This window comes from Lepisosteus oculatus, chromosome 3 (genome assembly GCF_040954835.1).
Source record: "Lepisosteus oculatus isolate fLepOcu1 chromosome 3, fLepOcu1.hap2, whole genome shotgun sequence".
Classification (NCBI taxonomy): domain Eukaryota; kingdom Metazoa; phylum Chordata; class Actinopteri; order Semionotiformes; family Lepisosteidae; genus Lepisosteus; species Lepisosteus oculatus.
In genome coordinates, this window is record NC_090698.1 from 20,148,670 (window position 1) to 20,164,232 (window position 15,563).

Below are 15,563 nucleotides of genomic sequence, written 5' to 3' on the forward strand. Positions count from 1 at the left end.
GTAACTATTCCCATTTAGCATTTATTGGGTATTTACCATGGTGGTACAGATGAGCTGAGTGCAAGAGAAAAACCCCATTCAATATTATTATGTGAATTTATTGATTTATGTTCCTGGAAATTGTTTTTTGTTGTATACAGTTGTTGTTGTTTACAAATATGTGATGCAAGTGGTCCATAACTTCATCTTAAAGCATTTGTTTACAATTCATTTTGTAATAATATAAGGAAAGCATTATTAAACTGTTAATGAACAAAGTGTTTGAAAGTCAATTTCTACTTAAGTTATCTTTGACACTGTATATCATGTGTTTAATACTTAATGGTTATTGCTTTCAGACCATCATTTATCTATCGCAATACTACAATACTTTGTTGTCAAGCATTTGAAGTTTGAATATCCTTCATTAAAAGGAAAGGGTAGTAAAAGATATTTCAACAAAAAAAAACAATACAGTGCACATACACTAACAAAAATTGATTTGAAGAATGTCCTTATAGCCCTTTTACTTGCTTGAGAAATTAAAGAATAATCTTCAGATGTATCAATTATAATTTTTAGGGTGTGTTTTAGGGTTAGGCAAATTTGTTGATCATTTAATATGATTTAAGATTTTTAACAGCTCCACTAGATTGTTCAGTTACATCAGTATTTCAGAATTAACCATGCATAGCATTGTAATAATTAACCACCCAAGGATTTTGTGAAGACTTATAGGTTACAGAGTATTTCTGAATAGAACAGTACAGAATATGTACAATAGTACATCACTATACTTCCAATATGAATGACAGAAATCCATTTTCTACTGCAGCTTTTCTACAGTACATTTTTCTTTCTTTGTACACATTGGATTCACTAACATGTATTGATACTGACAGAATGGAGCCTTGATATCTCATTTTTGTTTGACACAGCAGTGAGAAGTATGTTAAGCTTTAAAGTTCCCAAATTAGTTGATCAGCTCAGGGGTGTGTTCTGCATGTCAGCTTGGCAGTACATCTATTCCAGAGCTCTAAACAAGCCCATACACAAAATTCCCAGTCATCAAAGTAAGAGTTTATTCTTCAACAAATTGAATTCTATGCAGCTAAATACACATCTCGTGTAACAGAAGCTCTTTGTGTGCAAGCCATTAGTTTTGCTGCAGGTTATAAGCTTTAACTAATGTAGATCTAAGTAGACAAGATAATAAAGGCACATTATTCAGTCCTGTTTTGGATGCAGGAAGCTTCTGGGATATTGTAAAGCAATAATGTAATGAATAGCTTGATTTCAGTAGAATAACATTTACAATGCATTTTGAAACAATTACAATATGACAATTAAAGGAATTTAAATTTATGTTTCATAAAACATTTGTTTTCTCCAAAAAACAATGTAAAACACTGATATAAAATTATGTGCAAAGGAGATCATACAAAAATATAGGAGAGGAACGCATTAATATTAGTAATGTTGTAAATGCATAATTCAGTCTAATAGGCATCTGACCAGGAAACCGGAAAGCAGAATTCATGCTTCTAATGTTTCTCAGCCTGTGCCATTTAATCTAGCTGTTTCCTGCTCAAGATGAAGTATATGTCTCAACATAATCAGCCAGAACACTGGCCATAGTGGGTTAAATCCAGAACTTAATAATGGTTTTCTTTGTGGCTGTTAAACCTGTCAATAACATTTTATGCTGCATCTTTCTATGTTTTATTACTCAATCATAATCCAGTTTACATAAACGGGTCCTGGCATAAACTCAGAATGAAAAAAAGAAACGTACTGTAGATTGTACGCTAGCTACTTGTTTCCACAATTTTAAATTACTTTCCGGAATTATATTTATTTAACTGTATTTGTGCTTTCAGGTAAAGAATATAACATAGAGATATATGTTTTTGTAAGTTTTGCACTGTGATCAGACGTTCAATATACAGTATGTTGTAACAATATCTTCAAAAAGAGCTTGAAAGATCCATTTTGGAAGAGCTATGTTTTTTTTTTCTTCTGACAAACATTATTAATTTTGGCATTCAAACAACTCAGATTGGGTTAGCCACAGTTCAGAATATCCATTAGTTAAAGATACTTATGAACAAAACAAAAAGATAGTATGTGAAATATTCTTTTCAGAAATTCTATTTACTAATGGCTGTGAGGGAAATAAATTATCTAAAGTAAATTCAATGTTATAAAGTTTGGATAAAAGCCTTAACCTCCTTGATTTTGTTCAATTAGATGCTTATCCACTGTCTGAAGTTTCTATCTGAATATACTGTAACCAGTATTTTTTCATATTCCATTGTTTAACTCACATGCAACAAATATACTGTACTCCAAACATCATATAATTCTATTAATTCAAAACCTCAACATTTCTTATATAGCATTATTTTAAATAGTAAACAAAGTAATAAAGAACATTAATAAAATTATTGTTTGTTTGTTTTTAACAAGTAAACCATTTACTAGGGACTTGTAAGTTTCTGAGACTAAAATGAACTGTGCATCATGAACATTTTTAAACCTTTATAGTTCATGATCACAGTTTGAAAACTTACTGTAGAAGGATACATTGCAAAGAACAGCTGCTGTAGCTACTGTACGTACTGTTTAACCCTCTATCACACATATATCCTTCAAAATTCCTACAAAAATAAAATCTCAAACATATGGCACCTGAAAATATTATGGAGTCATGCAGGACTCCTTCAGGAATCCCACAGTAAAAATCATTTTCAGGGAAACAAATAGGATTCACCGCGGAGTGCTAGAGTATTCCTCTTGAAAGCCATGAGGAGTTGGGGCTCAAAATCCTATATAATAATTTTGATCTGGATACCAGGAGGATATAATTAGAAATCTAATTGAGACCATGACAGTGTCATAATATACAGAAAACACAAAAGGAAAAAAAGTATCTGCAATCCAACAGCCAATAAAAGTCTTAATTCTTTATTTAGAATTGAAACACTAACAAAACTTGGACTGCATTTAATGGATATTTTTTTATAAGCTGTAAATCTTGTTTATACTTGAGAATTTAACTTACAGTATAGCAATCTAACTCCTTGGAGTGGAAAAAAAACATCACATTTGAAAGATCCAAGATCTGGATGTTACTAATATTACTAAGAATACTGCATTTCATAGCAAAGAAAGAAACAACTTTTTATGCCAGTTTTTTTTTAATTAGTCCCTATTGCACAATCTTCAATAACATTTCTGGTCAAAAGCAAATAAAATTCTAAGATACCTGTTTTTTGTTCCAAAAATGTTGATGCTGGGATAAAAAATGACTTCTGGGATAAGTTCAGCACTTTTTGGCAATTATTTCTACTTTTAGGGGCCAACCAAATATTGTTCCATGAGTACAATGGTCACTGAGAGTAAAATAATACTTAAGAGTTCATTTAAATTCATTTTGTTATATTTTATGTTTGGAATCATAATAACTACACTATTATGAAATATTTATTGCTTTTCCTAAAAGCTTTACCAAAATAGATGGCTTGTTAAATGTCAAAGAGGAATGGTTGAGTAACATTTGTCAGCAACTTATGTTTGGTATTGTCAAGATAAGCAGTCCATTTTTTCCCCAACAAAAAATTCAAATAAAGATAACTGGAAAAAGGTAAGAATGGAAAAGGAAAGTAACTTTATAATATTTTTCTTTCATAAAATTCTCATTTATGTTTGAGTTATCAGTCTGGATAACGTTTTTACCCTGAAACACAAATATGAATTTGCAATAGAAATTCTGTTACACAGACGAAAGTAAAATGTTATGCCACAGGTCTACAAAATTTTTGGGTGCACAATAACTTATTTTGCATTTGCCTCCTATGATAAAAAAGAAAGGAAAACACATTTTCATCAAAAGAAATATCAAATACAGGGCATTTGGTTTTTTTATTGTTCTTTTTACCTTGTTTGTATACCTTTACTTGTTCTGAATAGAATGATCTTGGAAAAGGTCAATGCCTTAGGAGGAGAGAAGTCACAGGCTCATACTCCTACAGTAGGGAGTCATTCTGGACTGCATCAAGCACCTCATTTTTATTGTAATCCTTCATTTATGATGCAACCCAGGCAGATTCCCCAGTGCTGTAAGAGTTTTAAATGTGATCTGGAGCGGGATTGTCATGGCTGAATGTGTATTAATCATTTTCAGACTTTAGTCTGGCATTGAGTGTTCTGAGTTTGAAGAAAATCTTAGTTGAGCTTCTTTTATCTCTTGATGACAGATTAATGATGGCAAATTTGGAATGATGGATGCAATTTAAGAATTTTAAAATAAAAATAAGCTTACCATACTGTATATGTACAGTAAACATCAAATGCTACATGGTCGAGTTGTGATGACAGAATAAGGATGCACTGGATCATTTGCTTAAGATGTGGGAATTTGGAAATGTTTTCAGATCAAAACATTAGCGGGTCTGTAGACATTTCTCCAATTCATTTTCCAATTTCATGGGCCCAAGGACTTTCTGGGTGTCTGTTGGCCAAAATCTAACCTTGGCTGACCATCTGAAAGCTGACAAAGCCATTTGCTGACTATGTAAGTAACATCTGTGGTGGAACTGAATTTCAGAAATTCCTCACGATTAAAAAAAAAAACATAATATGATTTTAATGTTAGAATGTGATATTTGGTTTAGCTGTGTAATTGAAAAGCATCTTTCAGTTTCTAATTATTAGTAGCTGGAGGTCAGTATAACCTTCAGTTCAATTCAACTTTCAATTCTAAAATTACAAAGTAAAGTAGAACCCCTCAGTGATACAATTCTATAATACATCACATTTCTCATCAAATTTCATATAACTTCTTGAATTTTAGTTTTTTTTTATTATTTTTTAACTATTGAATTATGGTGGAGGAAACCCACATTATTTCAAGAATTTAAACAGTATATGTCTGGCTGGAGAACAAAATAATCTGATATTGAAGTCATTGTCTGAGTAGGAAATGTTCACAATCATCCATTTCTAATTACTTACAGTTCATGCCATTAAAAATGAGCAAGAAAAATGAAATGTAAATCATCTACCATTTTTTTTTAAAACAAGTGCTGTCACTCTGTTTTATATCAATACAAACATTTTGGCAAGCATTACAGTGTTTTAAAAACAAAAGAAAAACACAATTGCAGTGTAATGCTACTTAAATAATAGGTATCATTAAATGTAAATTAATTCTTCTTCATCAAATTACTTTTTGTGATTATACAGTATACAGATCATTTTTTAAATCAGGCTGAACTCACTGCTATAAATCTTAAGCACCAAAATTGTTTAAGTAATTAAAAAGACACCCAGTCTATTTTCCAAGCCTACAAGTATGTTTAATCTCACTGCATCATTGAAGCTGGATAGTTTTTAACAGCAAATGGGCAACACAGTTTTCTTTGAGGTAAGATTTTTTAACATCATTACATTGTTTCAGAAAATGTACTACATTTTGGCTACTTTTTAACAATAATTTGAAGACAATGCATTTGCTATTTTAAAGGGATTTTACTAAATTCAAAAACAATAAAAAAAATCTAAAAGAGTTGTGATTTCTGTTAAAAAATCTGTTGCAAGAAAGTTTTGGTATTTATTAGCATGTATTGTCATTGTTTCTGCATGTTTTTGTGGATGACCTGAAAGTTATACAGTCTTGGCTTTCCTGTGGATACATATCTACATAATCGTATTTTGAGAATAAATTGCAAGGATTGGTAATAACACAATAAAATAATTCTGATATAAATTATATTTGCATATAAAAATTTAAAACATTAAAACATATGAAAGTTTACATAAGAGAGGACCCCTAACTTATTTGTTTGCAAATACATCATTGACACAGTTCCTAAGGGAAGTTAGGGTATCCCTTCTTAAACATACCTGTAGCTTGTTCCAAAATCCTACAGTACAATTCTTTATGTAAAAAGCACCTCCTAGTCTTACAGTTCAGTTTTAAATACCTTTCTTATTGGTTTCTATTTGTGTGGAAATGGGCAACAATAATTGTGGAGGAAGGATCTACAATCAAAAACATTAGAATTGATGAATGGAGAATATTGCTTAAGTGGATATACTTATTTAATGCAGCCAAAATATGTTATAAGTGTGCTACAGACCACCACATTCAAAAATAATTTATTATACAATCTTAAACATTGAAATATGAAACATGTAAAGAAATAAGTGGTTCTGATGGACGATTTTAATTTTCCATTTATGGACTGGGGGAAAAAAAACATGTTCACAACTGAAACTGAAATAACATACAGTACTATACAGTATGCGGCTTATGATTGCTCTCTGACTCACTTTGCCAGAGTACTGTACCTATTAGAGTGGCTGACCATATTGATCTAGCCTTTTCAAACAATCAGTGATAATAATCTGCTTTTTTCTGTCCAGTCCTAAATTTCTTTTTTTTATATTATTCTGCAGTGCATAGTGGTCCTTCTATTTTGGTATTACCTGACTAGTTTACAAAATATGACAGAATATAGGCCATTTTTATAATATAGATTCTTGTGGTCCTCCATTGTTGTTACAGTACCCCCAATTTGATCACTGTCGTCTTATCTGTACTCTGTCTACCTCTTAGTCATTTTTCTATCCAAACTCATGCATTACTTGAATTCCTGGAGTCTTTTATGTGAAACAGCAATCTCTGCTGCTTTACAAACTCTCCTTAAGAGTACACTTCTTGTGTCCTATGCTGTCTCCTGGTCATGTGTTGCATATTATGCCATGCATATTTGATTGGTAATTTGACCACAGAATGAACCCTATTGGCTGATGTAAAACTGCCAACCAAATCTAAACTGCATATCTTTGGGTGTTGGAAGAAAACCACACTATTCAAAAGCCCACACAAATACAAGAAAAATGTGAAACCTCCCTACAGACAAATACCCAAAGTTGCAATAGAACTCAGGAGCCTGGAGGAGATGTCATGCCACTGTGCCAACCAGTACTTTTCATACACAAGGTCTACATACAGTACACTATCCAGACAGTTCAAACTATTTATATACTGTGCTTCAAAGTTTACAATATGACACACAGATGTATACTGCTGAAATACAGTACGACCATACTACATGTAGTACAACTACCCTGTTGAACTAGAACTTGAGTAACAATCCAATGGAAAGAAAAATTCTCGATACTTAAAAAAACGTCTTTACTAAAAAGTATGCATAATCAAATCTCTTTTTTACTAACCTAGACATCTCATTCAAGAAATATTTAATGTGAATGCTTCAGAAATACAGTCGAAATGTAGTAATAGCAAAAGGTTGATAATATTTGTTTGTTCATGCTCATTGAAGCTACAGTGCTTTGTGAATTTGCGATGGTCTTTTTAGAGTCAGTCCAGGAGAGTCAAATATATATACAGCATATATATATCCATCACTGTAGCTAATTTTACTCGTGTGAAGCCAATTTAAAGCATGTCTAGTCATGAAAAGATTAATACTGTACACGCACAGTAGGGGAAACTGAAGAACATTTTAAACGCCTTCTGCAGCATAGAAAGAAAATAACTCCACATTATGTCAACATGAGATGAAAACTACACACCCCTACCTCAACGATATCGGGGGGAACAGTCTGATTTTATGTTATAAACTCCAGTGAAGTAATCCCATAATTACAACTATATTACCTAATTATAATTTTGTGTTACTAATAGACAACTGTTAAGCAAGGATTTAAAAGATTCAAAAGTGATACAGTGGCGTATTCTGAAGAGAAAAAAAAGTTTAGACCTGAAAATCAAATTAACACCCACACAGGGAGAGAGAGACAGGGAGGGAGAGAGAGGGAGAGCCAGCCGAGACGAAACAGCTGCATCTCGGAGCCAATCACTCATTTCCAAGCCTTCTGCTCTCTTATTTAAAGTAACATCAGCAAACACGCTCTACAGCTGTTGCGCGGCTTGGGTTACTTCTGTTCAACTTCACCTGAGGAAATGAGTTACAAGAATCAGGGGATTAATATAAGGGTTGTCTTGATAGGTATGTTGTTGTGTCAGGGGTTGTCCTGGACGTACAGGGAAGAACTTGATGATTCTGAAAGGTAAAGCCAATATGCTTTAATATGAATGAACTATTATTTATTTTCTGTAATGATTGATTTGTTGTATAATTGTGTTTTTTTATAGTAGCGGTGTTAACGTTTTAGGTGTCTTTAAGTTAAAAAGGTCTTATTTCGTATTAAGAAAATTGTATATGATCTGTAAAAAACCTAAATTCTAAATCAACTCAATCCACTTCAGCCCGTACTTTAAATAACCGTTCTACAGTATGTACCTGTTGACTGTCGCGTTCTTTACAGTTGTTTACTAAATTATCTTCGTTTTCTATACAGAGAGGTCTGTTCTGAAAATAAAATTGCAACAACCAAGTACCCTTGCTTAAAGCCTACGGGAGAACTCACCACATGCTATAGGTACGTTTTTGATACGTTTTTAAAATTTAGATAAGAAGTCTGTCATGACATATTTCTTGCATTTCAGTTTTTTACTTTCACTAGTTGATTGTGATCTGAGACTAAAAATACAGAATACAGTTTAGATTTTTTTCCATAATCCTAGATTTACGTATTTTAATTTGACACGTGTTCTGAATATATGTTTTCCCAAGGTAACTGCTTTTCCTAGAAATAAAAAATTTCGCAATAATAAAAAATAGTACAGGAAAAAACCTTAATATTGCTGAGTAAAAAATCTTTCAAGCGCTGTATTGCACAAATTATATCAGTGCGTTTCTTTAGTTACAGAAGTACAGTAGCCCATGTATTACATTTCCAGTATTACATCCATACTGTAGGTTCCACAGCGTTTTGGTGTTTAACACAAGTAATATAAAGCACGGAAGTTTTTTTGGGGGATTAATTAGTGTATGTGGCTTGGCAAGTCAAACGAAAATGTACCTATAAATTTACTTCAAATATTCTGTTCCTTTTATCTACCAAACCGCAAACGTGTGCAACACGAATGAATACAGAAGTGGTAGGTGATTGCAGAAGAGTTTTATCACTGTGGGATGTCACTGGAACTATTTGACGTCACCTCTGACATGATTATTTCGTGTGTGTGGCCACCGCAGATTTCTGTTACATCTTTGCTGCTAGACTGAAGAGCACTTGTTTTAATTATCGGAATAAATAAAGGCTCACCCCCTGTAGACTACATGTGCAAACGCAGGAGATGCATTCGGTACAACCTAATCTGTAGTTTATGCAAACTCCTAATTGTACTCTGATTCATGTTGCGATTTTGAAAGCAGTGAAAAGCATGAAATAATAATACGTCTGAGTAAATTACATTTAAGAATGCTCGTCAGCCAACAATTGAAAATGTAACATGAACATTGAAAATGCTCATGTTACAGTAGTTTAGAGAATCGGTACACAAAGAGACTCTGAGCCTCTGGTTCGTTTACTGTTGACATTCACATTAAAGTTAATTTATCCATGTAGAAATGAGGTAGAAAATTACTAACCCGATTTGAAAACACGCAAGAAACATTTTCTATGTAAAGATGTCTTTCAGCATGAAATGCATGAAAGCAAAGTTTAAGAAATGTTGTTTTTATAACATATGGATGTAACACTCATAATAATAATGTTGGTGAGCTGTAGTATGAACCTACTGTAAAATTAAATGGTCTGCTGGTTCCGCACTAGTTGCCCCAAGAGAGCTTCATTGGTTTCTACTATTGCGCAACTATAAACATGTTATTTTACAGAGGTATCATTTCATTACTATGCAGATTGCTTAGTCTTTCTTATTATTTATATGCAGATCTGTTTTTTTTACAGTACCGCAGATGGCAACTGCAAAAGCAGAAGCTTGCAAGATCAGAAAATGTTCTAGTAACCAAATTGACTGAACTGTATTGATATAAGCTCAGTCCCAGTCTAATGTTATGACACAACAATATAGCAATGAATATAGATCATTAACAATAAACCCTGTTCAACTTTAGTTATTTTAAATACTTTTCTACCCATGTTTGGTAATTTAAAATGAGTTATTTTCATAAACTGTCAGATCATTTTGTCATACAATTATAAAGCTGAGGGACCGCCATTCCACTATACAGTAATTCCACATGTTGCAGTATGATCAGGGTCTGAATGGTCATTGTAGTGTACTACTGAAGTGGACAGAAATCTTCCTTGCAACATGTTCTTCTGCATACTTCTATGGAACAAGGTGAATTATATATTGTCAAACAAGGACTATTTCTAAGATTGGTTTCTGTGTAGTTTTAGACCTCAGCACAAATAACTCAGATGGCTGCAGTCGCTTCCATGTGTTTATCATGGATTAAAGAAGTAGGAGAAATGCAGGCTCTTCATTAATAGTCTGCTCATTCTAGAGGTTCACTAGTATCCTGCAGTAGGTAATACCATCCAGGTGTACTGCATTACTTGATTTTAAGAAGTGCATTTTAATTCTTTTTTTGTGTCTGAAGAATGACGGGATAAGATCCAGATTTTTTAAAAGTATCTCCTTTGGTCTTCTTCCCTTTTAACAAGTCAAAACAAGTTCCGGTGGCTGTTTAGTTCTGCATCTTTAATGTCTGTGGTTAGGAGGAGGATATTCTGTGTATAATATGAGAATGTTTTAGAGTATTGTGTGTCTGTGTTATAGCAGAGAAAAAGAACATAGAAGGATCAAGACCTAAAGACTACTTAACGTGATTCAAAATTGTTTGTCTGAATTCTTCTGTTTATACAATGGTTGTTTCTTTAAGACTTAATCTGAAGTTGCTTCATGGAAGCCATTCAGCTTTGTAGTGGTTTATAAAACTATTTTTAAACATTTTTTAAGGAAAGGCATGCATCTTGGATTATTAGTTTTTTTTTTCTATGCATGTACTATAGTGTTGTACTGTACAGTATACAGTATTAGTAATCATTGTCTATAGATCACTACATTTTTATAGATTTTGCAGATAAAAAAATGGGCTTGCGGGGGTTATTTTAAATGTCATTATTTACTCATACAACCAAAACCTATTTGCAAATATATACTGTAGGTATGGTGGTTTGAATTGCATTCAGTTCCAGTGTTCACCAAAAATTAAGATTCAGTTGCAGAGAAAACAGAAATTCCAGTTCTTTGTCCCCATAAATCAGTCCCTCACTACAAAAAAGAGCATGCATGCAAAAGCAATTGACCTAGTGTTCCACTGTGAACTTCCATTGGCTTTCAGTCATAGAAATGATTAGTAAAGTAAGCCCAGTGTTCCTTCCTTGGCTTTTGCTGATGCTAAATTTGTTATTTGTTAAAGGTTAGGGATTAACCCACTACAGCCTTAATCCTATTACAGAACCAAACAACAATCCAAACACAGAAACCTTTCAAGATCGAAATATAAGCAGTGCAATGACAATGCCACACATTTTTGTGATGCAAGGTGAAGCACAGACCTTTAAATATACAGCACAATTTAATTCTTACTCTACATCACCATTTCCACCAGCCTGTAAGACCAAAGTATACAGAAATGCATGAAAAAAAAGGAAAATTGGATTCCTGAAATCTGCAGTTTGTACTTTGCAGAAGAGATGACAATCATCCTTGAAAACCAAGCATCTTATTTACAGTATATCATGTGTACAATACAACAAATAAATTGGGACAGAGAACAGAGAAGAGACAAAGAGATCTCCTTTCCTGAAACTGTGGCAATGCTATCCAAATGATATAGTATGTGAGTGGTTGCTATCTCACATACTGCAACATACAGTACTTACAGTTTCAACTCTTTGACCAACTGCTCGAAAGATTTATTGGATTTCAAAATTGTGCCCCAAGTATGAGCTTCTAGCCCCATATTGTTTAATATGAGGATTTCATTCTGTTTGCACTTGAAGCAAATGAAAATATGTCATTTTTGGAACAATGTTTTATTCAGTTTACTAAACCTTAAGTAGTTGTTCTCTGTATTGCTGACCTTATGAAATGGAGATAAGTGGCAGATTTGGCAGAGGGAGATTTTACATTAAGGTGACTTAATGTCAGATCACAATTCTTCTGATTTGTTGGAATTTTACATTTGAATTCCATAATAATACAAAGCAAGACCCTTACAAGTCATTTATCACAACATAATGTTGGCTCTGAAAATAATACAATGGAATGTGGTTTAATCCATTTTCAAACAAGTGTCTTGCTGCTTTAATACAAAAATAATTCTGTATGATTCTGAAAAAAATAGTTTTTCAGGAGTGCTAATGTTGTTTTGCCATCTTCATTATGGACTAAAAAAGCAAATGAAGTAATGCAGGTCTTCCATTTGTAATCTACTCACAGTACAGTCCACACATTGAAATCATATAGCAGGTAATGGTATACAGATTCAAGTACTCACTGAAATTCTACTACAACAACTCTAGGTGTTAGAAGTAGAGTGTCTTACTTTTATAACTGTATACTTTTACATTTTCTACGTTTGTGGGGACTATGAGAGAATCCTAAAATCCTGTGTCTGACTTGCACCTCTAAAAGATTAATTCACACAACAGACCCACATTGAAGTATGGCTATATTGAGAATTGCAGACTGCCGATTAAAAAAAAACAAGTGTCATGTTGCAGTGGAATGATAAGCCTTTAATTTTTAACGGACACTAATTTGTAAAGCAAATAAACAAGCTCAACCAAAGTAAGTGAATGAACTTTTTAGGGCACTGAGAGTGCAGGGGAGTCATGAGACCAGGAGACCATTTGGTCGTCTAGGCTCAACTAAGATGGATAATAGAGTCAGAACTATGGAAGCAAGAGAAATTCAGTACTAAAGCAAATCATTCCTTTTTTTTTCTCATGGGTAGAGAGCAAAATCACCCAGCGGCTGCTTCGTGTGTTTCACAATGACTCCTGCAGACCAGGATACTGAATGAGCAAGATTGTGAAGGTTATTGTACGTTAAATAGATATCTGCAATATTTCAAATTTTTCATATTATCAGAAATAGAAAGTCAATAGATGTAGATTGCATATATGAAAAAACTGCAGCCTCACAAGTAGCCTCCAAAGATGGTAAATAGGTATTTAATATAATTACCAACATTGATTTCCATCATTGTGTATCATTACACAGTGGGACAAGCAGAATGTCAAGCTCTGTTTCCACAAAGCATTTTGAAGTTGAATACAGCTGTATGGCACGTCTCCAGTAATGCTGGTAATCTTGGTGTTTATGTTTGATTGTCATGCTCCAGAGCAACGTGATATTCTGCAACAGTGTAAATGGACATGCCAGCTTCTATCATAGTCTAATAGTTGTTATCATAACTACTTCATCCCCTGCTTTGTATGATTTCAAAAGATACTGGTGCTGCTTTCTAGACACTGAACAAGCTTAAGAGTGGGTAAGTGTGTTTCCACCTCAGTATTCAATTTCATTGTGTGAACCTGGGTATGCTTATTAAATGGAATTACTCAGCAGTCCAAAAAGAGTTCTGTTAAATGTGCTTTAATGTTTTAAATGTCATTCATTTTTGGTCGGAACAAGAACAGAAATACATGACTGGCTCCATAAACTGTGTCTAAGGAACTCTTGGGCATGCTAAGAGTAAGAGAAAATATTCTTCAGTGGAGCAATTTACACAGATAATTAATAAATGCAATAAACAAATGTTTCTATATTGTTTGACTCTTCATGGTGGTCTTTCCCTGTAACAAACAGTTCTCATTACAGGTTGTGCAATTCATAGTAAAGTCTTTTTCTAAATGTTAGCAGTAGACTTTGAAAACCGTAACAGAATTCTATGTCCACGTACTATAATATACCCACACATACACATTTCTTTCTGTTTAAGAAAAGCCCACAGCTGTTGTTTTTTTCTAGGAAATCAACAATACAGGAAATGATTCAGAGGATCTTGCTCCCAATCAAGTTCTGGGTAATAAGGCAACATAATCTATGTGTACACTGCAACTGATTATAAACAATGATTTATAATGAACAAGAAACTTACAATCATGCCTAAAACTAAGTACATAACATTATCTAGGGGTGACATTGTTTTCACTAAAGCAGGAAGCAAAGGTCCTCAACCTCCTCTTGCCTGTTTAGTTCTGTTGGGAACTCACAATGAGCTTCATGAAATAATAATTAGGCAAATGATAATAAGGCTTTTTAAGAGAATTACAATCATATATGGACTTTATTCTCTCTGTTACATATTAAAAACCTCAACCATTTTATTAAGCGGGCTTACTTCCAGTTATGAGAATTCATCTCTTAAACGAAAACAGGACAACAGAGATACAGTACATGGAGTGAGAGCTGGGCTCGCTTTTTTAAAAGGTGAGATAGGTCATAAAAATAAGTATGCCATACTCTCAAGTGTATAACATAAAACTCACATTTTAAAATCCATAAAATAAGCAAAATAGTACCTTGGGGTGATGGTCATTGAACCGCAGGGAACAATGTTGTTAGTTTGGAATCACTGCTGTTGAGCAATCTGTTGTATCCCGGATAGCAATTAGGAAGAGGAAAGCACAGTAAATATTTTACTATGGAATCCTGCTCTTTTTATTTACTGAATGTGCTCTGTTGAGTAACATCCAGAGAAACTAAAGGTTTTCGTTTCTTACATTCTTAGGTCAAATTTGTGCTCTTGGCAGACACTAGTTGTATTCAATCTCATATGGTACAAATGACTGCATCTAGCTTATAGTCTGTTCAGACTTGTTAAAAACATGACTGAAGTCCAAAATAGAACCTAAGAAAGAAAGATTATACTTCATACTTTTATGCTTGTCAACTAGTAGTTCATTCAACTAAGTATGTTTTTTCCCTATAAAAACTCTTACAGTACAAAGATTATTGAAACAATTTAATCTCTTCTCAAATACTGTAGATGTATATGGACACTATACAATATAATATATAAAATATGGTACCATCATTTTTTTATTTAAAATGTGTTTAATTTATATCTATATACAGCCAGAAACAAGAAGCATTCTATGAATATGAGCCAGAAGATCTAGCTAGCAATGGAGAATTTACCAGAATTGCATATTTCTAATACTAATATTGTGCTGTATATGTATGTTTTGGGTTTATAGGTGCTATTTTTGGATGAAAATTGGATTAATAAAATAGTACAATAATACTGTGAACATGAGCAAAGCTGAAAAAAAAATAATTCTGTTTGAAAAAAAGTTTTTTTCAAAGCTGAAGTTTATTTTTTCAAATGCACAGCACGATGTGGCAATCTGTGTTCCATTCTAGCAGAAACAGGTGGTAACATATTTAGTTTCAATTTCAGTTCCAAATTCAGTCAATATGCAATTCAAATTAACCAATAGCCCTTGTTAACATTATTGTTTACATGCTCACAACATGACAAAAAGCCAAAAAGATCAGTAATATTTTAATGGATACAAAAGGCAGCTATGATGTTAATTAATTTTCTGACTAGAATTTGCTTAATCATTTGTCAGTCCTCTTGTCTGGCATGTATAGTCCAAGGTTTTGGTCAAAATCCATGGTTTTGTATATTTGCTATATTTATACAGTATTTGTA

At 33.1% G+C, this 15,563-nt stretch overlaps 1 protein-coding gene across 1 annotated transcript in view; it reads left to right on the plus strand.

The window, feature by feature from the left end:
* The first annotated feature begins 7,861 nt into the window (after positions 1-7,861).
* Positions 7,862-15,563, plus strand: part of ccbe1 (collagen and calcium binding EGF domains 1) — a 52,904-nt gene continuing 45,202 nt past the window's right edge. The window contains exons 1-2 of the mRNA XM_006627211.3: positions 7,862-8,082; positions 8,374-8,454. Coding sequence (XP_006627274.3) covers positions 7,976-8,082; positions 8,374-8,454 — 188 coding nt within the window. The 5' untranslated portion in view covers positions 7,862-7,975. The remainder of the gene's footprint in view (positions 8,083-8,373; positions 8,455-15,563) is intronic.